This window comes from Manis javanica, chromosome 8 (genome assembly GCF_040802235.1).
Source record: "Manis javanica isolate MJ-LG chromosome 8, MJ_LKY, whole genome shotgun sequence".
Lineage (NCBI taxonomy): Eukaryota > Metazoa > Chordata > Mammalia > Pholidota > Manidae > Manis > Manis javanica.
In genome coordinates, this window is record NC_133163.1 from 81,693,907 (window position 1) to 81,720,172 (window position 26,266).

The 26,266-nt window shown below is 43.8% G+C and overlaps 2 protein-coding genes and 1 long non-coding RNA gene across 6 annotated transcripts; 1 reads left to right on the plus strand and 2 right to left on the minus strand.

Moving 5' to 3' along the window:
• Positions 1–999: 999 nt before the first annotated feature.
• Positions 1,000–9,595, minus strand: LOC118968780 (uncharacterized). Its single transcript, XR_005056632.2, has 3 exons — positions 8,493–9,595; positions 3,627–3,716; positions 1,000–2,267 (listed from the first exon to the last, which is right to left on the minus strand). It is a non-coding gene; the product is annotated as an uncharacterized lncRNA (long non-coding RNA).
• A 141-nt stretch (positions 9,596–9,736) lies between these two features.
• Positions 9,737–11,947, plus strand: RNASE6 (ribonuclease A family member 6). The gene is made up of 2 exons (XM_017661327.3): positions 9,737–10,804; positions 11,179–11,947. The coding sequence occupies exon 2, from the start codon at positions 11,184–11,186 to the stop codon at positions 11,646–11,648; it is 465 nt and encodes a 154-aa protein (XP_017516816.1). The 5' UTR covers positions 9,737–10,804; positions 11,179–11,183; the 3' UTR covers positions 11,649–11,947.
• Positions 11,948–21,028: 9,081 nt separating this feature from the next.
• RNASE1 (ribonuclease A family member 1, pancreatic) lies at positions 21,029–24,490 on the minus strand. 4 transcript variants are annotated; one of them, XM_017661324.3, is made up of 3 exons: positions 24,357–24,488; positions 23,832–23,935; positions 21,029–21,716 (listed from the first exon to the last, which is right to left on the minus strand). In XM_017661324.3, exon 3 carries the CDS (start codon positions 21,689–21,691, stop codon positions 21,242–21,244), a length of 450 nt encoding a protein of 149 aa, XP_017516813.1. In that variant the 5' UTR covers positions 21,692–21,716; positions 23,832–23,935; positions 24,357–24,488; the 3' UTR covers positions 21,029–21,241. The 4 variants fall into 4 exon arrangements, 3 of the variants coding, with proteins under 3 accessions (XP_017516813.1, XP_036856601.1, XP_073067661.1); XM_037000706.2 differs by having other exon boundaries at positions 24,344–24,460; XR_012120621.1 differs by lacking the exon at positions 21,029–21,716 and adding an exon at positions 21,723–21,961 and having other exon boundaries at positions 24,357–24,490.
• Between the last annotated feature and the right edge of the window lie 1,776 nt (positions 24,491–26,266).

Here is a 26,266-nt window from a genome sequence, read left to right on the forward strand (position 1 = left end):
GATTGATTCCATTTCTGGCAAAAGCAAAAACCATAATAGTTAACTCTCAGTTTGATGATGTAGCATGAATGACTCCATTTTGGGCCCACTGTCCTCTTCTGACATATCTTTGTCACCATACTATACATGGGATCTCCAGAACTTAACTCAGTTATAGCTCCTTGACTGAATCTGAAGAGGACTGAGTGTTTTCACTAGCTTCTTCAAGTTCTGCAAAGTTGCTGACTGATCAGACACACACGTTTAGTGTCTGTCCCATTTGAATGAGCTTGTTGTTCCCTATGTTAAAAACAAGACAACAAGCCCAAATTGGAGTTAATTATGTTAAGCCCTATGTCACCAAACCAAGACTTAATTATAGTTTCAGCTGTCCCAGAAACGGACTTTCAATCCAGTCCATCAGGAATCGCCTCATGAGCGCTAGCTCAGTCATGTGCCTGGCAGACTCCTGCCGTCTCCAAAAGGAGAGTGGCCTTGCCGTAACCAGTCCACTTTTTTGCCCAATATGACTTCCTTGCCCCTCTCCCTTCCGCCTTTAGAGTCTTCATGCACAGCTCCTTGGGGCACCTTTCAGTCTGTTGGGCTGGATGCTGCCTGATTGGTGAATTGGTAAATGAAGCCACTAAGATTTTAAAGATCTACTCAGTTGAGTTTTGGGTTTTAACACCATCATTCCTACCAAAATGCACATCACATAGCTAAAACTCAGGTCTTCCTTATTATGTTTGAAAGCCTGGAGGTATTTTGATTATGTATCGTCATTTTGGGCATTTTCTTGATATCCAGCTTCCACAGAAAGTCCTATGGTCATGTCCTTTTCTTAACTTCCTCCCAGACATTTGATCTCACTGAGAGAAAGAGAGAGCAAGAGTGAGCAAGAGAAACAGAACCCAGTTTTGGGCATTAAAGAAGTACTATGGCACAGTGTATTTCTGTCTGAGTATGGCTGTATTGGGATTTCAGAAATTCACTCAAAGCCTAATAAAAAATAATGCAGTCTTTTTTTTTCTTTGAAATATTTACATTCCATTTCTCCCTGGTAAAAATAGCTAAGGCAGGTTTGAATTATAATATTATTAATAATAAAAGATAACATTTATCACAACTGTCCAGGCAATCAAAATGGGGCTAGTCAGGGAAAGGCTAAGTTGTGAAAACAATATAGTTATTTAAGAACAAAGAATTTCCGCTACTTAAGAATTCCTAGGTAAGTGGTGCAAATTATTCAGGGTTGCCATTCTGTCCATTATGTTACTCTGCCATCCTCTGGGGGAGAGGTGTGAAGCTTTGTAGTGTCATGCATGCCTTTGGCATTCTGGTGAAGCCAAAGAATAATTGAGACTAAGAACAACTGAGAACAAGGTAACAGTAATAATTGTTCTCAGAACAATGTTGCTACAAGCACAAAACACATTGGATAATAAAGAAAATCAAATCAAACATTTAAAATTTGTAATATAGTAATTTAAGTGCTTACTAAAGCATCAAATTGTAAGATCTAAATATGGGTCTAATTATTACCATAATTTTGAGTTAGTGATCAAAGTGAAATATTTTGAGATATTTGCAACAATGATAAACTGATATCTGATTCTGTTGTTTTCTACATTCATAAGTGAAGGAATTGCTACATTTTAGTTGAGGTTTAATGAAAATAAAGATCGAATTTTTCTCCATACAAGTTCATGGACCTTATGAATTCTATCCATGGAGTCCTTGGTGAGATATAATGATCTGCCTGAGGGATCTGTCACTATTATGCCTTTGAGAAACAGTTGTACCAAAAGTTGAAGGATCATAGTTAACAAAAGGAAATATTAGGAATTAATAGGAAGTAGTTAAAAATCAAGGAAAATGTTTAAAGAAAGAATATGATTAACAGATGATTTTAAATTATGTTAAAAGGATAGTATCTCTTTAAGAACTCAAAGCAGAAGTGAGAACCCAAGCAGGTTCTGTTACAAAAGCCAATGGACAGAGTCTAGGAAGCAGATGCAACGAGCAGCTTCTAGAAGCAGTGGCTAGCTTACCTTCTGGGCTGCTTTGGTAGTTGCTTGTTTTTGCACATACAAAGGGATCCTTTCCACAGTTTAGTTGCTTCCTAATTGATTGGCTTTATATCAAGAGGACTTAGGACTTCTGGCTTAGCTCATAGTAGAGTTCATGGATATATATTTTGGGTTCACAGTAATTTTTTTCAACATCAAAAGTAGAATATCACACTTCAGCAACTCTGGATTAACTAGTTGCCACTGGGAATGACAGAGCTAGAACAATAATCAATAATTGATATCAGCATGATTCCTTATTATTCAAGGAATGCTGAACATGAGCTGCAGTTTAAAGTGCACCAGGGTTTCTATAAATACCAGCATGTTCCTTAAATGCCAACATGATGATCCTCATGACATATTTCCCATTCAAAGAGAAGATCAAGAGGCTATAAAACAGGATGACACATTGTGACTAACATGCTTTAAAGATAAGTTCTAGTTATAAAGTGAATATCCTGATTGTAGGACAGGAAAAATAATTTTCCCTCTACTCTTCTAGGTTATTGGCTGAGACACCACTGTAAGAAAAACAAGTTAACAAGAGAAAAAAACAGGCACTTAACAAGATATTATCTCCTGTATACATGGTCGATTCCAGGAAACTAAGTAAAATTGACCTAAGCCACCATCGTAAATACCTTCTTTAGCTAAAGACAAAAGATGTTGGGGGTGGGGATAAGGAAGGCACTTTAAGGCAGGTGACCAGAAAAGGCACAGCAGACAAAGGTAAGGGTCCTTATGCAGATTTAAGTCCTTGCTTCTTCCACCTTTGAGAGTTTCTTGTACTGTAGAGTCATCCTTCATTTCCTGGTACCAGGAGAGAGATACCTGACAAAGGGTGATGCTTGTATAAATGTAAGTGTTCCTTACAAAAAAGTAACTTTTACTCAGTTTTCAAAGCTTCTACCATGTCTGCTGTTTCTTAAAAATCAGCATCTCAAATAATCCTTATGCCAAAGAGGCATATTTTGCAGTGGCATATTCTGCTATCCTTCTTGACATTCTGGTAAGAAGGTTGAGAAACTGAACCAACGTGGCTTAGCTAGGAGCAACCCTTGAAGAACTGTGTTCCCACCCAAAGGCAAATTACTTTTGAAACCGAAATCAGTCAAAGGGAGAGATAAAGTGGGAGAAACCCATTTATTGCTTATAAGCAGTCGTCCACTTCTGCTCACCTGTGTCTCTTGAAACTCAGCTGCAAAAAGGGACCCCACCCCAACCTCTTCCATCCAGATATGCCCTCACAGCCCCCCACCCCCATAATCACCTATTGATATGGAGATGGACTACTTCTCTCCACCCCTTAGAAACACCTATTGATAAGGAGAGGTGCTAAGGCCAGGTGAAAGATTCTGGAAATATTGCAGTTTTACCCACAGTCCACCCCTCTGGAAAACTCACCTCACAATCGACATGCTCCCCATCTTCTGCAATGGCCCTGGTGCAAGAAAACTGGAGCATTGTAACCAGACTAATAACATACCATAACAAAAGCAATAAAATCATGATAATCCTGAAGCCAGAGGATTCAGCTAAATTCAAAGTCCTATGCAGATTAAGTCCATAGCTCACCCATTCCACAGGTGGCCAGTAGCTGAACAGGTAGGGAATTCAGAGCATCAAACAGCAGCTGCAGCCAGGGGGTACATCCAGGCACAGGGACTGTAGTAGAAAATAAACTTTAAGGTGATAAGATGCATGTTTTAATGACACCAGTATAGGCAAATCTTATCTATCAGGTAGGATGCATGCAAGAGAGTAATCCTGTGATAGGACACTGTCAGGAATGGGATCTTGTCCTGGTCTAGTAGCAGACATTCACCCCCCTCCCTGTGGGAGTTACAGATGCATCAATATACAGGGCTACGAGAGGTACATGCACTAGCCATAAAGATAAAACAAAACTTTCTCATAAGATGTTCCTACCTCCTGGATGTTTTGGGCATACTACCATTATCTTTGGGGCCATTCTGCTGTTACTTCAGGAACACACAGGAGGGCAGCTTCCAGGCCTTTCCCCAAGGTGCCAGAAGGGCCAGCCATAGCTGGCTTATGTGTCAAAATTCCAGGGCCATGTCCACTCAACAGAGTCTCCAGGGTTTAATGCAGTTGGGGCTGGCAGCAAGATGTTGCTCTGGTGGCCATATCCTGGTTTCAATAACTCCTCTTTGGTTTGCACATACAGTTGTATAGGAGGGGCAACAATGTGTGTTAGCATATCCACAGGGCTCAAGGCTCCTTTTCGGGGCTTCTCATTCAAATACTGTAGGACTGTCTGTAAGCAAATTTACCAGCCCCAGAGACTATTGGTGTACAGAACTTCAAGCCAGATTTCAACAAACTATTATATTGCTCTATCATGCCTGCTCTGGTAGGTTTGATACATGAAACTCCCACTTTATTCCTAATTGATGCACCGATTCTTGTAAGGTGTGTCCAGTAAAGTAGGTGCCTTGATCACTCTCAGTCATCTGCAGCCAACCATAGGTTGCAAAGAGACACTCTAGGCCCCTTTTGGCCATTTACTGATCTGCATGATGTGCAGGAAAAGCAACCAACAGCTGTGTCCACACAAGTCATGGCATACTGATATCCTTCTGATATGGGCAGAGGCCCAATGTAGTCTATATGCCACCTGACATGGGGTATTGGCCCCTTTACAATTGTCCCATGTTGCTTCAGGACTTGGAGAGCACACAAGGCACTCCTTCCAGGCACTCCTGATTTTTTCAAAGGTCAACTGCAAGCCCCACTGATGAGCTACAGCCCACATTATCTTTTGCCCCATGTGCAACAAATGCTGATGTAACCATTGGGCTACATCAGAGTCAGGCTTTAATTGGTGCCACAGTTCTAACAAAATCCTACTGGGCTTCCATCGAGTTTTTCTTTCACTACCCCTGACTTTATCAAATCAACCCACATCTGGGTCCTCTAGACATTTACAGAGCCCTTTGCACCTCTCCTTTCAGTCGTAGCCTGTACTTCCTTTCATGCTTTTATTGTTTCAACCTTCTCCAGATCTGCCAACGTACAAGTAGCCTCACTTATGGGTTTCCCTGTGTGTGGGGCAATAATAGTCACTAGGGACTCCAAGAGAGATGTGGGAGCTGTATGCAGCACCAGATTTCTCATTCCTATGGTGAACAACTCCTCATTGGGGCCCTGGGGGTCCATATTATAGGTGATATTTTTCATGCCCAACTCCTGTAACACCTTCTGGAGCCCTGCATACGTTTTCTAGCTAGTGGGTAAATATGGTAAATCACCCTGGTTAGGCCAAACTGACCTGATAGCTGCTGTCAGCCAATCCAGAAGCACCTGATTCTGAGGTGTATGGGCACTCTGCAACTACTTCTGGAGGGAAGGGTGAGTCATCAGGGAAAGCAGTGTATCCATTTCAGTACTGGAAGTAACAATGTTTTCCACCCCCATATCCCAGAGACTTAAAAGCCATGTAGGCAGAGGTTCCGATGGCTTCTGCTGAAACCGGATGCTCATGTCCACCAGCTTATTCTGGTATGGGGCAAAGCCTGGAGTGCTCCACAACCTAGGGAGGGGGTGGCTCCTCCCCCTGAGGAGCCCATGGGTGATGCGTTTTTATTTTCTTAATTACAACTGGGCTGGCTTTTAATACAGGAGAGGCTGTTGCTTCGGGCTGTGGCCTTGGCAACAATTTGGCCTTGGGCCCCACCCCCTCATCCTCCCCTGACATCTCTATCATCTCCAGGTGCGAAGGCACCACTCTTGCCGCCCCTTCCCTGACTGCCTCCTGCAACACGGATTCTCCTGCTGTCTCCTCCCTTGCTGCTAACATATCTTCCAGGAGCACAATGTGTCTTCTCAATAACTGTCTCTCTTTCTTAAGGGCATCCCATAGGTCATCGCCCAGCTCTTCCAAGCAATGCTGAAGTGTGTCTCTCTCCTCGATAACCCTTTCCACTATCTCAGGAAAAAACATCCCACAATCCCAGATGTTACATGGTCACTCAGGGCCTCTAAGCAGTCTTCTATCTCACAGAGGGCTAATTCCACAGTTTCTGGTGTCTCCACCTTTCCCAAGTTCTGGGGAAGGATCCATCTATCTAGGAGGTGCTTTACCCTATACCAATTTCCCACTAGGGACTCCTCAAGTGGAAACCCCAAAGATAGAGGGCTCCTGATGATGCTGCACCCTCCACCACTGCTGGAGGTAAGGGTGACTCATCACCCCCAACTTCAGCAGCCACTGGGAACTCCCCACCATCCACAGGGGGTTTTCTGGGTATCTCCCCACTATCTGTAGGAGCAGTCTGCACAAGGGTTGCACCCATGAAGACATATTTTGGGTTCAGAGGTCCTGCCAACTACCACCAGTGGTAACTCCAAGGCAAAAATATGTTCCTACCTCAAGGCAAATTACCTTTGAAGCCAAAATCAGTCAAAGGGAGAAATAAAATGGGAGAAACCCATTTATTGCTTAAAGCAGTTGTCCACTTCTGCTTGCCCATGTCTCTTGTGACCTGGCTGCAAAAAAAGGGCTTACCCAACCTCTCCAGTCCAGATATGCCCTCACTCCCACTGTAAACACCTATTGATATGGAGATGGACTACATCTCTCCACTCCTTGGAAACACCTATTGATACGGAGATGTACTAAGGCAAGAGACTTAGTACAAGTTTCTGGAACTTGTACTAGACAAGAGATTCTGGAAATATTGCAATTTTATCCACAATGGACATTCTAGAATCTCACTTTATCCAAAAAATAGACCATTGACTAGATACTCTCTTATCTCTCAATGAAGTTCCCATAGTTCACAACTCCAGAAGTGGTTTTCCTCCCTGAAATTCTCATAGGACATAGCCTAGTCACCAGGGACTTTCCCCCAAAAGTTTGTTGGGAAGTGATTTAGGAGTGAGATCTCTGGTTGTCTCCTGATAACTCCAGATAATTCATCTCTGGAGTTATCTTTTTCCAGGGCCCGATAATTCCTTTGTGCGCAGAAATCAGTCTTTGATGTTTGACACCTTTGCTCCAGGCTATTCTCAGAGTGAAGAACTTGCTTTTGAGCCATTGGTAGCTGAGAGTCCTTATCAGGAAGGAAAAGCCCCTATACCTGAGTATGCTTGGTATACAGATGGCTCCAGTTGTGGGCAGTCCCTGAAGTGGAGCCCTGTGGCTTTCCATCCTAAGACTAAGAGAATACCACACTATCTTGTTTACTGTAGCTCTACAGTAAGTTTTAAAATTGGGTAGTGTCAGTCCTCTTTGTTTTTCTTTTTCAGTAATATGTTTGCTATTCTAGGTCTTCTGTCTTTTCATATAAACTTCAGAACCAGTTCATTGGGGCCCACAAAATAAGTTGCTGGGGTAATGATTGGGATTGTATTACATCTATATAAATCAAGTTGGGAAGGATTGACATCTTAACAATATTTGTTGGGAGCGGGATTTTTGCTAGGGAGGTAGTAGCGGAGCCTTTAGGAGGGAGGCGCTGCCAGGCTTTAAGTAAGGGCTGCGTTTTGGATTTGAGCTAAAAGGCCTGGGGGGAAGGCTGCTTGGGCTTCATTTATTTCATAGGGGCTTCGCCCAAGCAGTTTATCTCTTGTCCATGCGCGTGAAGTTTTACTTTCACTATTGCGCTGCGCAATCTCATTGCAATTCTCTACAAAGTCAGTGCGCCATAAAACATACTCTCCTCCTGACAAGGCGGCTCGAGCTAGGGAAAGCCAGTCATTAGGAGTCAACCCCAGTCATTAGGAGTCAACCACCGTTCACTCGGGCTTTCAATTAAGGCTAATGTGAAAGGAGCTGTGGGGCCATAATTGGTAACAGCTGTTTTTAAATCTTTTAAGTGTTTAAGGTTAAGGCGGCGGTATTTCTGGGCTTTAGCTGGTTTTTCTATACAATCACCAGACTCTTTTCCAACATTTATGATTGATAGTGCCTTCGAGGGGAAACCAGGGGCAAGTCTCATGAATAAAGGAAAAAATTGTCTAAGATCTTTTCTTTTAACTCTTACTCCTCGTGTCCTGAGGGACTCCCTGAGTCCGCTAAGAAATACCTCGTGGGAGTTCAGTGAGTTGCCCATTAGGACGGCTGGGATTTCAACTCTATGTAACTTGGAATTATACTAATGCAGCCGCAACCACGCCCATATTCTGAACTACTGGAGGCACTCTCATCAGCTCAGGAGAGCCCTTGCTTACGTAGGACAGTCGGCAAGTATAATCCGCTTGCTCAGACCCTCTAGGGCAGGAACTCTGTAGTCAGAGTCCCTTGTGCAGGCCCCAGAGGTGAACGACCATTAGCCCAAAGTAAGCACAAGGTTTTCAGAGAGGAACAACCAGAGGACAAAACAAGGAATAAATTGCGGCAGCAAACTAGAGGGAGGGGATCAGTGAGAACTCACAAGAGGTATTTAAGATGCTTGCTTGGGTGATGCGTCTACTCACCTCTCCGGGATCTGTATTATGGACAGGTGATCCGCAGTGATCCTCAACGCAGAGTCCACATCAGGTCAATACCTGTGCGATGACTCAAATGAATGCCTGGCCAGGGCTTCCGAGCAGACGTTTCAGCAGGAGTCCCAGGGCCCCACGTTGGGCGCCAGTTGTCCCGGCCCGCGGGACGAACGTGGAGTGTGCCGGAGACGCCTGCAGAAATGAGACAAGCAAGAGACACAAAGAATGACCAGCAAGACAGGATGTCTGATCAAGCTGGCGAAGTTTATTGTTTACAGGCTCAATTTATACAAGTAGCAAGTAAGGGGTGGGTCAGGAGATAATTGGACCTTAGGTGGCGCTGGTGGGGAGGTGTTTTCACACATCTTCAAGGTCTCCCTATTTTCAGAGTGAGGAGTCTTGGCTCATCTTCAAGGACAAGATATGTTTTTGTGAGCAGATAACTTCCAAGGACTGCACTGGTTGCTCTCAAGCTTGTGCTTTCCCATGCTGCGTTCAGACGTGGGGGAAGGGACATAGCCCCGGTTCCCAACAAATATTGATTCTTCTTGTGTGTTGTAGGAGAGGAAAAAGTAGAGTTCCTCTTTTTTTATGTCTTTGGACCCCTGACTGTGTCTGAAAATCAAACTGACAAAAGCCAGATCAGTAGGAAAAAAGCATATAAATTTTATCAAATTTTTACAGGTACATGGGAGCCTTCAAGAGAGAATGAAGACCTGAAGAAGTGACCAGAGTAGGAATTTATATACCTTTTAGACAAAGAATCAATAAATTTGTGAAGAATTGACAAGGGATGGGACTTGGTCTATGGGTAATAAATGTGAAGAAGCAACTGAAAAGATAAGGACTAATTTAACAAGGTTTGTTTGAAGATTCCTTTGGTGCCCTCTCTGGGCTTGTAAGAGTCTGTCTCAGTAAATGGAGAATTTATTTCCTGCATTTAGGCAAAAAAGGGGGAGCTTTTTCTGCATTTGCTGATTCTTAATTGCTTTTAGCATAAAATAATTTTTATGTCAAAGAGCCATATTTTTGGGTGATGTATTCTGGTTTCTTAAAGCATGAACATGGAATATCTCTCCATTTAGATCTTTTTTATTTCTTTTATCAGAGTATTATGTCTTCCTCATATTGATATTCTATGTATTTTATTAGATTTATGCCTAAGTATTTCCTTTTTATTTGGTACTAATGTAAATGTGTGTGTGTGTGTTTTTTCAAATTCCTGTTGTTCATTGCTGGTATATAAGAAAGCAATTCATTTTTATGTATTAACCTTGTATCCTGCAACTTTACTATAAACAGATATCCTTTTTATTCTGTAGATAATTGGAGCCATTAAAAACATTGGGCAAGAGTGTTCCACTGTTATGTTTATGCTCCAGGAATACTAATCTGGAAGTAATATGTAAAATGGATTGGAAGGGAAAGAGTGTAGAGGCAGCAGGAGGCTTTTATGTAGCCTTCCATGAGACAAAAAGGTTCTGAATAGGGTATTGCAGCACCCACAGAAAGGTAAAAACACATTCAAGAGGTGAATACCCTAAATTTGCCCTTCTCCTTCATGTGTGTGGGTCTCTCCACACACAGCACCCTCTTTGGGGTGCCCTTACCATCCTCCTCACCTAGCTTCTAATTAATCCTCAAAACTCTGCATGTGTTGTGCCCTCCAACAAAAACCCTCTTCTCTCTTATCTCCTCACTTCTTCTGTGGTTTCTTCCATCACAGCAGTAAGCACTATTTATCGTTATTAATACATAATGCATTTTTCTACTTGCCTGACTGTCTCTTTCATTAGCTCATGTGCTCTTGATCTGAGGTGACCAGCATCTGGCCCAAAAAATTTACACATAAATGAATAATTCATTCAAGTCTGTTTTTGGAACTCACAACATTACTAAGTATATGGCAGCTATTATACCAGATTTACATGGCTTATTTTCTCCTAAGGAACTAAAATCATAGACATTCAAATACGGAGGCTTCAGATCAGGAAGAAAGCACTCAACCCATCTTAGAAAGTGATCAGTTCCTCAAAACTGTGAGTTTTGAGTCACATTGTTTCTTTAAATAGGTTTACTCTTCCTGTGTCTACAGTGATGTTGAAAATAGATGAAATAACAGTCTCATCTACACTCTGCACAAGAAGTTCATCTTCCAGGTCCCGGGTTTCTCTTTCCCAGGGCTCAGAATCCTTCCAGGGCCGCCCCGGAGCGCCTGGGAGAGGAGTCGCGGGCAAAAGCCTCTGAGCCTGGGAACGAGTGCTGCCTCTGCTCCTCAGCAAGAGCCCCAGCGCGGAGACCTGGTAGGAGGAGGAGCCTGGGGTTGGGGAGAGTAGGGCTGTGAAGACCTCTGGGCCATTCGGTCACACAGATGCAGGGTAAATACTTCAGGAAGGAATAGGGAGGAAAGCAGGCTTCTGATGCGGAGGCTGTCGAATGCGTGAGTATAGGACAAAGAAAAGAGTAGAATCTGCCAATCATGCAAAAGATCTTACCTCCTCTTTCTCCCCACTGAGCTTCAGGTTCTTTATAGAATTGTACGACACAAGGGAGAAGGAAAATGTTTAAAAAAGAGAGATAGTTCAGCAATCTTAAAAGTTACAATAAAAATCTAAATGGTTATGGATAATAATTTTGCTTTTATTGCTTCTATACTACTATTACCTTCCCTACACAGAAAAGATGGTGCTAGATCTTCTGGGATATTTTCCTCTCCTGCTATTGTTGCTGGGACTATGGAGGCCAACGTGTCCACTTTGTGCTTGGCCTCAGTCTCTCACCAAGGCTCACTGGTTTGAAATTCAGCATATACAGTCAAGCGCTCTCCAGTGCAGCAAGGCAATGCGTGGTGTCAATAATTATACTCAGCACTGTAAACCTCAAAATACCTTTCTGCATGCCTCCTTCCAGCATGTGGCTGCCGTCTGTGATCTGCCCAACACTGTCTGCAGGAATGGCCGGAACAACTGTCACCGGAGTCTGAAGTCGGTTAACATGACTCAGTGCAGTCTCACTGCAGGGAAGTATCCCGACTGTCGCTACAAAGGTGCTGCCCAATACAAGCTCTTCATTGTTGCCTGTGAGCCCCCTGAAAAAGGCGACCCTCCCTATGGGTTGGTTCCAGTACACTTAGATGAGACTCTTTAGAGTTTCCCTCGCTTGCCCTTCACTGGCCATAGGTTCTCTTTCTTTTGTTGATTTCCCTGATTCCCATAGAAGAAAGAAGGAAGGTGGAAGAATTAGAGTTCTGAGGATACCAGACCAGCACTGGGACAAAAAGAAAGAGGATTCTTTTCTGCTTTGGAGTTCTGTGTGTTTTGAAGGAAGGCAAGAGGAAGAAGGAAATGAAGAGTGCAGGCCTCCAATATGTTTAATCTAAGAACATATGCCAAGCTTTGCTTGCCTTGTGATGACAGCAATAAAATCCCTTTCTGGTGCATTCTAATGAGCGGGAGTACGAGTGTGTTTGAGATCCTGTTCACATCATTGCCAGCCTGGAGCCATCTAGGCCTGCATTTGTCAGTATTTGAAGGAGAACTTTTGTGGCTCTAGGCAATTTTAGAGGTTATTTGGCTCCCTGAAGCCTCTGCCACTTCCCTTAACCCTGTGTCTTTGGGACTTTGGAGCAAGAACAGTCTCCATCCCTTCAAATGCTACTCGAGGCTTTACACATTCCCCTTGAAACCATTGTCTATGTTTATTTGGAGGGAACATTGGTGCCGTATAGAGTATTGGTACTTCCACACACATTCTAACACTGGTAACTGAGACCCACCCTGGAAGTTTTCTATTTGTTTACATACTTAGCCAAATAATGTTTTAAATATTATTAATAATAAGGATAAATAATCCACTGTAGCCTTAGAGTGAATTCCCCCATTATCTATTGAAATGGTTGAAGAGAAAGCATAGATCAATAAAAATAGTATTAGATTTAGAAGCTGAAAGACTGGGATTAAGAATTCGGCTAGGATTAAGAGTTTAGGTCCTAGGTATAGGGGAACAAACATTATTTTCCTCTATCCTTCTAGGTTCTCAGCTGAGACCACCCCTAAAATAAAAAGATTCACAGGGAAAAAACAATTTTAATGACATACATACATATGGCAGCCCCACAAAGGAAGGAAGCGGCATGATGATTGAGTCTAATGTATCATCTTGAGCTAAGGAAAGGGACAGGGGCCTGGGGCTTCAAAGGCAGAAGGCACTTCACAGGAAAGTAAGAAGAGGAAATGTTGGATAAACATAGTTTGCACTTCCATGCAGATAAGTCTCTCAGACAAAAAGATTATCTCTGGTAGGAGCTTTCTTCCTACTACAGGCCCCCTTTCTAATATGTTTCCCTTACAAAAAGGTAACTCGTACTCAGTTTTCAGGACCTCTCCTATGTTGCAGTTTCTCAAAATAATAGGCTCAAGATAATCCTTATGCCAAAGAGGCATATCTTAGGGTAGAATGTTCTTCTACCCTTCATGAACGCTTTCACAGAGAGAGTTCCAGCTTCCTGTCACCTTGTAACATTCTTGAGCTAGCCGGCCAGTGTAAGTCAAAGTGCTCTGCAGAGTGACCAGTCCTGGAGTAGCAGGCCAGAGATACTGCCTCTTGGAAAGGCCACACACTGAAGTAGTTACAAGTGTGTCAACTAGCTGGGCTGTAGAATGTTCCTTCCAAATGAGACCATTGCTTTACTAGATGTGTTAGCTGGACTCCCCTTCCTTATGCCACATGTTTATGTCCTGCCTCAGGAAAAAAGAATAGGTAAGAAGTTTCAGGTTTCAGGAGCCTGGATTCCAAGAGTGATGCCTATTCAAGGGACCTCCCATTAGAGAGAGAGAAGCAGGCCAGGGCATGCTGGCACCTGGGTACTCAGTATGGGGAACTCAGGTGAAACTGAGTCCTTCACCTGAGGGCAGCTTTCAATAATACTCACCTTCAAGCTGTGTTGCATTTACATTTTATAGTTTCAGAGTCTTCAAGTAAATTCTCTGAGTATGAGTCTTGTTTCTCTATGTCCTGTCTCTAGAAAAATGGTGGTGTCACACTCCTGCATTTTTGCCAGTCTGATAGGTATGAAAAAGCACCCCACGATTGTTGTGTGGGCAAAAACATGTTATTTACATCACTAGATCCTCTGTTTCCAGCACAATGCCTGGCACTAGTGCGTTTTTAATCAGTACTTGTTGAATGTAAGAATTAATAAATACTGTTTGCTGAATTCTATCAGAAGTAGTTACATAAATTGTTCTATTTAATCTACATTCAACTTTAATAAGCATTCTTCATTTTATAAATGTTAAATAATTTCCAAGAGATGCAGCAATTTAACTGAGGTCATGTTTTTAAGGGGCACTTAAACTGGCAGAACCTGAATGTAGGCACAGAGCCCCTGCCTTTTCCCTCTCACATTAATGCACAGTGGAGCTTACAAATTACTTAATGTGTGTTTTTCCCCAAAATTTTCTTTTATTCTACTTCCTACTTTATTTTTATAGCTCTTCACCAAATGTTTGTGGGTCATTGAGACTGCCATTATGCATTTGATACTAAAGTTTGTCCTGAGCTACTTGATAACCCATTTAAGAGACAAGCTATTATAAGATACTTGAGTTCCATCATTTGAATGGCAGAATGTCTCAAGCACAGGGCAGTGTTTTGAAGACAGCTGCAGGTTTCATTTATATCATTAATAAATTTTTCATTATTCTTTTATTCATTCAACAATATATCAAGTGGTGATGATGTGTCCAGCTTCATTGGGTTCATGGAATTTAGGCACTAGCAGGGGAAATAGATATTAACCAAGTAATCACCCAATTTGGTATATAATTACAATCTAAATTAGTGCTAGGAAGAAAAGATATACAGAGTCATGAGACTGTTGACAAAGAGTTTGAGTAAACATGTGGGCTCTGAGGTGACTTCCCTGAGGAAATGATGCTGCTTGATTTGAGATGCGAAGCAGTGCGGGTGCAGGCAGTTATTATTGTCAGAGGATAGGTGAAGAAACCGAGGGTAAGAAAGAAACTTGGCCAGATTACATTACTGAAGGGCAGACCATGATTTGAACCACATCTGGTTGGATTAATAACTCAAACTCTTCCTCATTTTAGCAAAAAAAAACTCAAGGAAGAGAAAGTTCTTCCACAAATCTTGGAAGGGGAATATTGAGCAATATAACAGCCTAGGGCTCCAGCTGTTACCACAAAGCAGAAACGTTCTCTTTTTTCTTCTCCTGTGGTCATGTTTCACAGCACCCTCTAAGGACAGTGAACCAACTGTCTAAGGACAGTTAACCAGCAATTAACCAATCGGCAGCCAGATCGCAGGGCAGGCTGCAGCTCAGTGTCAGGAATTCTACTAATGAAGCATCCCAGCTACTGTTTTAATCAAAGGAGTTCACATGGATGCTGTAAAAACAGCAAGTACAGGACATCACAATACTGAGCTTTGGTGAAATATCATACAGCAGGCCCACCATTGCCAAAAGCCAAAGAAATGAAGGTGGAATTCTGAAAAAGCAGAGCTAAATTTCCTGTGAGAAAAAAACAAATTTTCCCTCTACTCCTGAATGACCTGATTAGTTAGTGTAACTTCCCAGACCAGGTAGTCACCAGAACCAAGGGCAGGAGCTATGCACCCAACTGTGCCATTCTTCCAGATGTTGTTTTCTGATCCCTTTCTACCTCCAAGTCTCATCCACACTTATTTTCCTGATACTGTATCTATTATTTCCTCTACCTTCCTTCTTCATACTTCCTCTGTCTTCTGCATCATCTCCTCTGTCCCCACCTCATTGTTCCCACCTTCTCAGCATCCAGCTGGTGGGTCTAGGACTTAGAAGCATCATAGGTCTTTCCACCAATACAAAGCTGCCTCCATGGGAAAAGCAGGCAAGGGAAGAAAGATTTAGGGTCTAGAAGTTTGGGTTTGTTTGGGTTAGTTTTTTTTTTTTTTTTTGCATGTGGGTGTTCAATTTGCTGAAAAGATTACCCCTACTTCCTAGAATTGCTATTCAACTTTGTCAAAAATCATTTAACCCTATTTGTGTGGGTCTGTTTCTGGGCCCTCTATGCTGTTCCATTGATCTGTGTATCTAGTCTTCTATCAGTGCACACAAAAATATGTACACAGATGTTTAAAGCCACTCTCTTTATAATTAACCAAAATGGAAACAACTCAAATGTTTTTCAGTGGGTGAATGGATAAACAAGCTGTGGAACATCCAAGCAATGGAACCCTACTCAGCAATAAAAAGGAGCAAACTACCAATCCCTGAAACAACTTGGATAAATTTCAAAGGCATTATGCTGAGGAAAAAAATCCTAGTCTTAGAAGATTATATACTGTGCAATTCTAATTGTATGATATTTTGAAAAGACAAAATTATAGTGACAGAGAATAGATCAGCAGTTGCCAGGTGGGATGAGGGAACTGTTCTGTGCCCTGTGTTGTGATAATGATGCTGCAATTCCATACATATATTAAAATTCAGAGAATTGTGTATCATAAAAGTCAATTTTACAGTCTGATCCTTTTAAAACATTAAAAAAGAAAAATTGGAGGCAAGGTGTAAAAGCACACTCTGGGAATCAACAGACCTGGTTTTCTTCATTCCCTTCTTGGTTTCTTGCTTCAGTTTCTCTATATTTAAGATAAAGCCTTTAGAGCCAGGTTAAAAAGGCCCTCCCTTTCCTGATGTTCCTTAATTCCTCAGAATTAAATATGATCACTTGTATATCTAGCCCTGCGCACACACACTCATGGTCCCATGCAAACAGATTTTTGTCCCTTTATTACAATAGCCAGGGTCCCCTTACACCAGAGCCCTCCCCTTAAATAATTGTTTGGTGGTATTTATGGGAGGGGAAAGGGGAGCTTGAGGGAGGTGAGGAAGAGATGCCACCAAACATGCTGGCCTGGAGCAGGGCCCAGCTCTCAATTTTTATCAAGCATGTTTCTAGTGAAGCTCAGGAAATTCCTGATCCCACTCTGCATTCTCTTACACTGCCTTGTTTTCGCCTCCACAGTCATCTCTCCCCTCCACAGACGTCTCTCACCTCCATGGTAATATCTCCCTTTTGTGGGATCTGAGCCAGGCTAAAAATCTCCATGGGCTCTCAGGGTCCAGGAAGCCTAACAGCCCTGGTGGAAACTAGCTGGCAGCTTTGACTTTCAAAGGCTGCCTCAAGTTGCCTGAGAGGAAAATCTGCCCTAGAAGAGTGTTTGAAGTCTGCTTGAATGACCCAGACCTCTAAACGTGGTTTTGTGTTGAGAGAAGAGCTCTGAGCTAAACCAGATCTCAGTGATGTGACAGTTCTAGAGACGGCCACTCACACACAAGCAGAACTGCATGCCAAAGCCGTCTGAGGGGATCTGAGATTAGCAACTCTATCCCCTGGTTTTACAGATTAGAAAACCATGGTCCACAGAGGGCTACAGCTTTGCCTCAGGGGCACAGGAAGCTGATAGTAGGGCTAGGGTGGAATCAGGTGCTCTGGCCCCATTATCCACCCAGCTGCATACTCAGGGAAGTTGGAAAGGGAAAGAAAATGACTCTGAGTGTTTCCTGCCCAGACTTGGAGCAACAGTGACGTGTAGTCACAAAGAGCTTTAAAGTACAGTCACCACACTTGCTAGTAAAACATGCCTGGTGAGACTCTGTCCCATCAGATGAATGACTCCTTCTTTATTGTTAATCAAGAAGACAGTCAGAGTGGGGGGAGAGATAAACACGGAGGGAGGAAGCCGAGGGCACACCTTCCCACCTGCACTTCATGCAAGCCACAAAGACCCCTGAGGCACATGTGAACCTACTGAATGATTTGCAGAGTATATACGATTTGTCCCCTAGAAAGCGGCTCCAGGGGAATGCTGTTGAGAGGCTCCCAGTGCACCTCTGTCTAGTCTTCAGGTGGTGTGCCTTCCTGCCCTTCCTTCCACAGAGGTCATGAGTCACGAATCCTGGCTGTGGCGCGCTGGCCCACATTCCTCATCAGTCCCCAAAGTGATATGGAAGTGCTCTCCACCACAGTGGGATAGATTCAGCGTCGCCGTAGTGGTCTCCCTTGCTCTGCGAGGTCAGAATCCATCTAAGAAGGCATGAGTGGGGATTGGGAATGGCGGTGCACTTTACACTCCAAGCGAAATCTCACCATGCAAATACTGAGGAGGCAGCCCTTGGAAAGAAAGGACCTGACTCCATCGTCCTTCATGCTGCTGACTGAAGGGCCCATCTTGGGTGTGGATGACATGTATTTTGATGTGGGGTAGTGCTGGGCTGGGGACCACTGCCTGCCACATTTGAAGGAGCAGTTACCACAGAGAGAGGCAGGAGAGAGTCAGCAGGCCAGAAGAGGCAGAAGACACCACCCTTGTGTGGGTACATGGGCTGCAGGTGTGAGGAGGGGCTGGGATGCTGACATGTGTTCACCTGTCTGCTGAGAACCCAGAATTCCACAAATTTGTTGGATTTGAAGAATCCTCTGCAAATCAATTTTATCACTGCATATGGTCATTTTGCCTTCAAGCAGATACCCATCTTCCCATGTTAGCTCCTCACTTATAAGATTCTGCTGCCTGGTTCAGTCTCCTGGAAGCATCCAGCACTCCTTTATGTGTGGACTGGCAATGGTCCCCCTGCAGAGCAGAGATCCCAGATTTGTCCCCAGGCAACTGAAACCTTCCTCTCCTTGCTTGTGTCAACAAAAAGAAAATCCTAGAGTAAAACTCCAGAAAAGAGTTACTAGAGTTCTACTTGAGCTGGGGTTTAGGACAGCTGCTCAGGAAGCAGTCCTTCTGAAGAAGAAAAGTACTCTGGAGAGGAGAGCTTTCTTACAAGGTGATGTATACTTTCTAACAAAGGATCTAAGTCATGCTGATTCTGTAGATCAGTATATGCAGAAATGGATGGTAGGGGGTATTTTTTTTTATCATTACCTAGGCACAAAGTAATTTCATGAAACTACTCAGATAAGCAGATGTACATACAATACATGCCCTAAAGACCACATATCAGGTCTTTCTTTTAGATAACCTACATGTTAAGGTTGGGCACTCCTCAGAAGCATGTATTCTTAGTACTTTTTTGTCCTCTGACTCCCTCTCCAGGACAAGGCTTGGTCTTCCTCTCCCAGTGTCCTCTTATTAAGAGCATTTTGCTTCCCCACCAGCTCCTTGGCTGGGCAGGCTGGTGCTGGACCATCTGTTGTCACCTATCACTTAAAAGCTCCAACAAAGTGTTCTGTTAGTAACAGCAGGAGGGAGGATGAGAAGCTTTTGGTTTGGAAAGAAAGAGGCAATGAATGTTAGAAAAATTCTGGCTAAAGGAAGCATGTCTAGAAAATTAATTTCCTTTTTCTCTCCTGTTAGTGTTGACTAAAATCAACAAGGCTGGCCATTGCAAGGAAAAGTGTATTCAGCCTCTACAGAGGACTGTGATACCAGAGCAGCCCATCAGCGTTTCCTGATAAACTGCTCCAAAGCCCCTTTATTTGGGAACATCTTAAATACTTTTTTACAACACGGAATGGCTGCAGAACCTGGAGAAGGGGTTATGTCAATCAAACACACCAGGGCAGTGTCCTAAAATGGACAATGAATATTCTGATGCCACATCTGTATGTGAGAGGAAGCAAGGATTAGGATTGTTAGTTAATCTCTTAAAGGGTTCTACTAGGGACACAAAAATCACACTGGTTTATCTTCTTTGGGGCCTCCCAGGCTGGTTTTAATCTTGTCATGTTGAAGCAGGCAGGGATTGAACAAGTGTCACTCCATTTTGGAATGAGCCTCCATCATGGCACATGTACTTAACTTGAAAACATATTCTTAGAAAAGCACTTAATCACACACAAGTTCTAAGTTAACTTGACCTGTGACAATTTTTTTCTTTTTTTTTCTTTTCTGAAAGCCTCTGTTCTAGGAAAACCTTCTGATTAACAGACTGTGAGATTATAAACTGACATCTATTAAATGTCAAAGTAGTGCCTCAACTGGAGACATACTAGCATGAAACATCAAGATCAATCATTGCCATACCTCTAAATCCCTGGACCTTCAAGGACCACTTTACCCCCTCAGCACTCCCTTTCCAGTCTGCCTGACTTCTCTTTCTATCAGCTCTTTCTATGCAACCTATCTCTAATAAACTCCACCTTCTTGTTTTCTTTTGAGTTCAATGTTCATTTCTATGACACTGAAACTCAGGAACCTGGTCTTTGGGGTCCTGTAACAATGGATGAGGGGTGAGGGGCTGTCCTGCAACAAAGGCCCAATGGCTGCGGGACATCTTCGTGGCACAGCTGGAGCTGCCCTGGCTGACTCAGGCCTCTGTAGCCTTTGTCTATAGAACCACTGTGGGGAACCACACAATTTCATTTTATTTCACACCAGGAAGAAGTGAAATACCATTGCCACAGAAATGCAGAGCTATCTGATCTCCCTCACCTGCAGGCCTTCTTCCTCCTACAGAAGCCCCCAGGACTATGGATTCACTCTACATAAGAAAAATACAGTCACTTCCAATATTTTTAAGTGTATTGTATAAAGACAATGTCAGAACTGGTCAAACCAGTTGTAAACAGGTCCTTTGTCTAGTTCCGACCTTGCCTAGACCAAACGCAACTACAGAGAGGGGGATCAGATGAAATGAGTAAGTGATGACAGAAGCCAAGTTTAGTCTTCTCAAGGACTGTAAGGAAGGGGTGCCAAGACCTGAAGACTCACAGGCGCAAGCAGCCCAGGGAGAGGGCCAAGGCTCCTCTGCACTCAGGGAAGGAGGGAGTCTGCAGAGTTCCTCCTTGAGTAGACCCCAGGAGCAGAAGGAGCAACAACGGGGAAGCCAGGAGGGCTACTCTCAGCTGTGCCACTAACGGGCAGCAGACCCAAGCAAGCCACTTAACCTTTCTGAGACTCAGACTGCTCCTATGGAAAAGACAGAGGTTGCATTAGGTCAGGGACGGCACAAGGGTGGCATGTGGACCCTTACCTCTGTCATGCCTTTGCTAAGGCTACTGTTCAGCCACATCACTGTGTAGGCCTTTTTCTACAGCATTCTTGGCAGGCACTTCCAATCAGAGGGCATACAAGTTGAAATCTACCTAAATTCCTTCAAGTTCATAATCTGTGAAGTCCCTTCTATCTCGTCAAATGAAGGTTCACACTTTTCAAGTAAGAGGTAGCCATTTTTCTGATTTAGTACTAGCTCACTCAGAAAAACAAATATGGGAACGTAGGGTAACAATCTCATATACCCTCCTTCCACCCAAAGATGAGGCAGAGTCTTCCTGAGGTCATGCTAACCTTCCTTCTAGGTCAGAAATTTCTGTGTTGAGCTTTGTCCTCTGTCAGTTTACCCAGCATGACAATGTCCCAGACTGTAGCTCCCTTTTATCTAAAATAACCCACACTTGAAACTTAAAAAGAGGAGGCAGTCGATGATTCTATTCACTGCTCACCAAAGCTTCGCTTCTGTCAGGAAAGCAATTACACAAACAGTACCTGGATGGGGACAGCTCCAAGAATCCGGGTGGTTGCAACTGTGTTTTATTGAAAGAAGCATAAAATGGTTAACATGGAGCCCACCTCACAACCCGCTCCTCCCCACCACCAAAATGGCTGGGGCCAGGGAAGCATGTAAGTATTGGATAGGAGCCCTAACTTGAGTTATTTCCCTCAGGGCAAGGAAGGAGGAGGGGAGAGGCAGGTGTCACAATGACAAGGTGGGGCATCTACTGGAGACCTCAAGTGGAGAGCTCCACAGAAGCGTCGAAGTGGACTGGCAGGTACGGCTTCCCCTCACAGGCCACGATGATGTATCGCTCTTTCGGGCTGGCCCGGTACGCGCAGTTGGGATACTTGGAGCCGCCCGTTAGGCGGCAGTCCGTGATTCGCATGCTGGAGCTGCTCTGGTGGCAGTTAGGCTGCCCATTTTTGCAGGTGACATTTCCCTGGAGACAGACGGCCTCGACATCTTCCAGGTGCTCGTGCACAAAGGTGTTCACCGGCTTGCACCATCCTTGAGTCATATTCCGGCGTCTCATCATTTGGTTGCAGTAGCTTGAGTTGCCGCTGGGGGCGCTGCACGAGTCCATGTGCTGCCGCTGGAACTTCATGACCAGCGATTCCTTGCCCTGGACACACCCCAGCACCAGCACAAGCAGTGGGAACAGCACGAGGGTCTTCTGAGCCATGGTGGCTTCACTTTTCACCAGAAGCCTGGCCCAGAGAAGAGGAGAGCAGGAGAAGCATCGCCTTAGAAAGAGAACCCAACTCCCACGTGCAGCCTCCCTGGCTTACAGTCTCCCTTCAGGTGCCAGGAAGATGTCCCTTTGTGAGATTTTCCAAGTAGTGAGACACCCACATATATTCTTCTCCAAGAGGATTTGACTCCCACTCCCTCGAGAGAGGCAGCCCTTCCCCCTGGATGGTGGCCTTGGAAGTGACCTAAAATGCTGCAAGTCCTGTTGAGGTAGGGCAGGGACATGGCACAGCATCATGATTAATTTTTCCTGCTTATGATGAAAAATGCCAAGATATAAATAGTGTAGTAAGAACAGGAAGGACTCCTTAAGGCTAGGATTCCATTTTAAAAACCAGGGAGTCAGGAGGTAAATTCCTAACATATTTTACATTAATCAGCCAATAACCTACTCTATCTTAAGGCAGGGCAAGCAGCCAGTCCTAAATTATATGTTTCCATTGTTTGAGGGTAACCACTACCCTGGAGAACAGGATCAATAAGTTCCTTGTGTTAAGTTTACCTTACAGAATTATCTAGAGGACTGACTATGGATGGTGATGTAATGTCTCTCACTGGAAAAGACATCATGAGACCACATGTCAAGCCTACACACCCCTTGGTCCTTTGCCCCATTCTTGAAATCCTTAAAATACACAAATCCTGAGCTTCTAAGCACACCTCTCTGAGATTGCCACACTCCCTTTGAAAGGGTATCTCGCCGGGACCTTCCTTACCCCAGAACGACTCAGGAGACCCAGGCCCATGCAAGAGATTTTATTATCTGAAAGAAAAAATGGCTGCCCCCAGAGAGGGGGAGCAGCAGCTTGTGGGTGAGGAAGAGCATTTTTAAGGAGTAGAGGTAGGGTGTGTTCTGCATTGGTGATTGGATCTTAAGGGGTGGGGGTCTTAGCGCACCAGAATTTGCCTTCACCCCTTTCTTCGAGTGTGTACTTTGCCTTAAATAAAGACTTCTCGCTGCTCAGCTTACTGCACTTTATTCTCTGCACTTTTCCTGTAGTAAGTGTCTTTGCTACTTTGCTACTTCATTCAATTTTCTAGACTTAAGCACTAGTCTCCTCTCTCTCTTCTACTTCAGACAAGTAGGGAAGGGCTACTGAGATCTCTGATTTGGGCTTGCCAGTTCCCATCACCTCTGTAACCTGGAAGGACTGCAGCTATATGATCATGCTCTTTAGCAGCCTGCCCAAAAATCTCCTTGCTTTGCCTTTGGGAACTTCTCGGAACATAATCTCACTCCATCTAGTGCTCTGAAGCTCCTCCAAATCCTGGGGTGGTAGGGACTTGGTTCCCACACTGTGCAGACTCAGGCAGATACTGGACATCAGGAGTTGGCAAGGGATTTTTCCCATGCTGAGCAGAAGTTCAATGAACTTTCCTTTCCTCCCTCTGCTCTTCCTTGCTCTCTACTGCCTGCATGGCTGCTGTCATTCACTACTACTCCAGCTTTAGTGAATTCCTTCCTTCCTTATCACACTAGTCCGACCTTCTCAAGAATTCTTTATCAGAGTCAAGAACTAGCCCCCTGCCTGACCCTCCACCCCACTCCTGTCCACTCCTGTCCCCACGGCTGTTATGCACAGAGAGATTTCCCCAGATGCAGCTGCCTGACATCACTGTCTTTAAATACTGGAGATTTTTTCAATTTAAAATACATTTGAAAAATAAAATATATTTGCACCTAGTGCTCAAGCAACCCATTAGAAGATCCTTTAGAATAAATCATGGGCCAGATTATATCCCTGAGATATCACCATAATATCCAGCATCTGGCTGACAGAACTCTATTGTCCCTCAACAAAAGGGAAACTCAGCCTAATGCCTGACAGTGGCGTCATAAAGGGCATCATTATATTCCAAAGAGAGACACTGAGCTCCCCCAGTCTGGGGGCTGCCCCTTCTCCAGCACCAGGGGTTCTCTGCAGCCTGCATTCTCCATCCCCATCCCAGCTCTCCTCCCAGCTGATGTTTGCTAGCCCAGGCTTCCTTGGGACTAGCCTCATCCACCCAGGTCCCTCCTCTCCAACCCTCAAGCAGAAACAGCTCTTGAGGACAAACCCTGAGCCACTTACTTGGGTCTCTAGTCTGGTCTCCAGCAGGTAACAGAAGGCCAGTCTTTGCAATCACTGAATCCCTGGGTGTGGACTTAATACAGATTACAAAGAAGCTTAGCTTCCTAGAAGAGAAGGGTGGGAGGAGCATCTCGGTATCAGTTTAAAGGAAAACAAGAACATTGTGAGGTGCAGGAGTTGGGGGGGTCAGGGTTGGCAGAGTAGGGGACTCTCCAGGGCCACTCTCTTTTCAGGACTGCTGAGGAGAGTGTCTTTGCCTACAATAGCAGCCTTTCTTACTATGTGAATATCTGCCTGCTGGTCCACGGGGAGCTGCAAAGAAAGTCACTATAGCACTAACACCCTGAACCCCAACCAAGGCCTTGTAATCTTTTCAAGGGCCATTTTCACCAAATAGCCCTCAGAGATTAGCAAAGTTTTTTTTTTTAAATGTGATCACTGGAGAGGGAGGGAAAGGGGAAGCCCTTTTTCTTCCCAGGAGCCTTGGAGTGGCCTTGGCTGGAATTCCATACCTCCCAACAGTACCTGTCCTGGGAGGAGCGGGACAAGTGTCCAGATGCCCCCAGCTGGAAGGCTTCCCAGGTCTGGAGAGGGAGGAGAGAGTGTCTGAACAGGGAGGAGAAGGACACCTCTACGTGACCTACCCAATTCTGGCTACTTAAACACTCCTGGGGTGAGGCAGTTCTTATCTTCTATGACCACTCCTCCTGTAGGTCAGTTGAGTAGAGGAACTAAAGATAAGCTGAAACCCAAAATGCCTTTCAGAGAAAAAGTAGAGAACATCATATTTCTTAGCAGCAAAATTCCCTCCTAGGAAGAGAACTGTTTTTTCTGGGTGACAATTTTGATACCTCTGGAGTGAGAATTACCAAAATTCCCTCCATGCTCTGGATTTAGAACATCTCAGTTCAAATTCTGGTTTTGCACCTTAAGAGCTGGGCAAGTAACAGAACTTAATTTTTTTCCTCTGTTTCTCAGGTTCCTGTCTATAAAATGGGGATCATAATATATACCTCTTAGGTAAGTTATTAGGACAAAGTAAGGTAAGTGTGGAGAGGGCTGCCAAGTAGTGTTTAGAAAGCACAGTAAATGTTATCATGATCGTTCACTTGGGCTGATGCTGAGATCCCCCACAAGAAGCCCATGAATGAACACTGGTTGATGTCTGACTTGCTTTTCACAGAGCATGGAGTCCAGCAACTGCCAGGCTTTTGCTTTGCTAAAAATGTGAGCTCAAAATAGCATGCAGTTTTGAAGCCCTGGGGAGGGAAAGAGGAGAGAAGAAGGGGACCTTGGTGAGAAAAACAAAATTCTTGAAAGGGAAATTTTTTAATTGTTCTGTTACATGATATCCAAGAAATTTGTAGAAGGGTCCATGTTATTTACTACTGTGTATGAATTTGGAAGTGGAAGTGGGGCTAAGGAAGATGTGGTATGGCATGAGCTTCTAGTTTCTGTTCCCATAGTTCACCACCACTCTGTCCTCCAGTCAGGTTTTGTTTGTCTCTTAGTCCTTAGATAGATCAACTCCTTCCATCTTGAGTGATGTTGGGAGGAAAACAATCCCTAACCACTTAGGTTCCTCTCAGGGGGCCTGTACATTAACTGACAAAAAAACAGAAGAACAGAATAGACAAAGTTTATTCATGTGCCTATGGAGGAGCACAAAAGAAGTGGCTCCCTGAACAGCTAGGATAAGGATTTATATACCAACTTAATAAGGGAAAGAAGTGGGGTGAATAGGAGCTCTATAGGAAATAAGTGGGTTTTTAAAAGAAAAGATAAATGAGCTTGTAGGGAAACAAAAGGGAAGTAAGAGAGTTTATGATAATGTTTGTTTGTGTAGGGGCAAGTGGTCTGTCTTCTTTGCTGTAAACCTTCCCCAGTGGGGATTTATGGCAGCTCTACTTTATGCCTTATTCAATAAGAGAAGCTCCTAAAAGGCTTCTTTCTGTATCTGATAAGTCTCAAATACCTTCCATTTAAAATAATCTTCATATCAACTCTGGGGATTCCATGGATCCCCAGAGTTTAAAAATTTGATTAAAAAAAAAACAAAATTCAACTGTGTAAATCTAAAGATCTAATTGGCTTTATTCAATTATCATGAATTGGGCAGAATCCCACCTACCAAGCAGAAAGGAGCTGCAAAGAGATGTACAAAATGAAAGACTTGTTTAGGCAGAGGAACATGAAATAGGGAAGTTTCTAGCAGAGTGGATTGTTTCAGGCAAGATCACCTTCCTTGGAGATGGAGGGGGTCTGTCAGGCTGAATACCACATTAGTGCTGACCAGGTAATTCCAGATTGACTGGGTAAAGGTTATGATTCTGGGAGAGGCTGAAACTGTGATTAGGTTAGGTATTAAGTATTAACTTGCTGATTTGGGGCTATCAACCAAAGAAGGCAAAGCTGTAAAGCAATTAATTAAGTTT

Bases quoted from the DNA above. Each gene is read 5' to 3' on its own strand.
- RNASE6 (XM_017661327.3), top strand. From the start codon at position 11,184: ATGGTGCTAGATCTTCTGGGATATTTTCCTCTCCTGCTATTGTTGCTG.
- RNASE1 (XM_017661324.3), bottom strand. From the start codon at position 21,691: ATGGCTCAGAAGACCCTCGTGCTGTTCCCACTGCTTGTGCTGGTGCTG.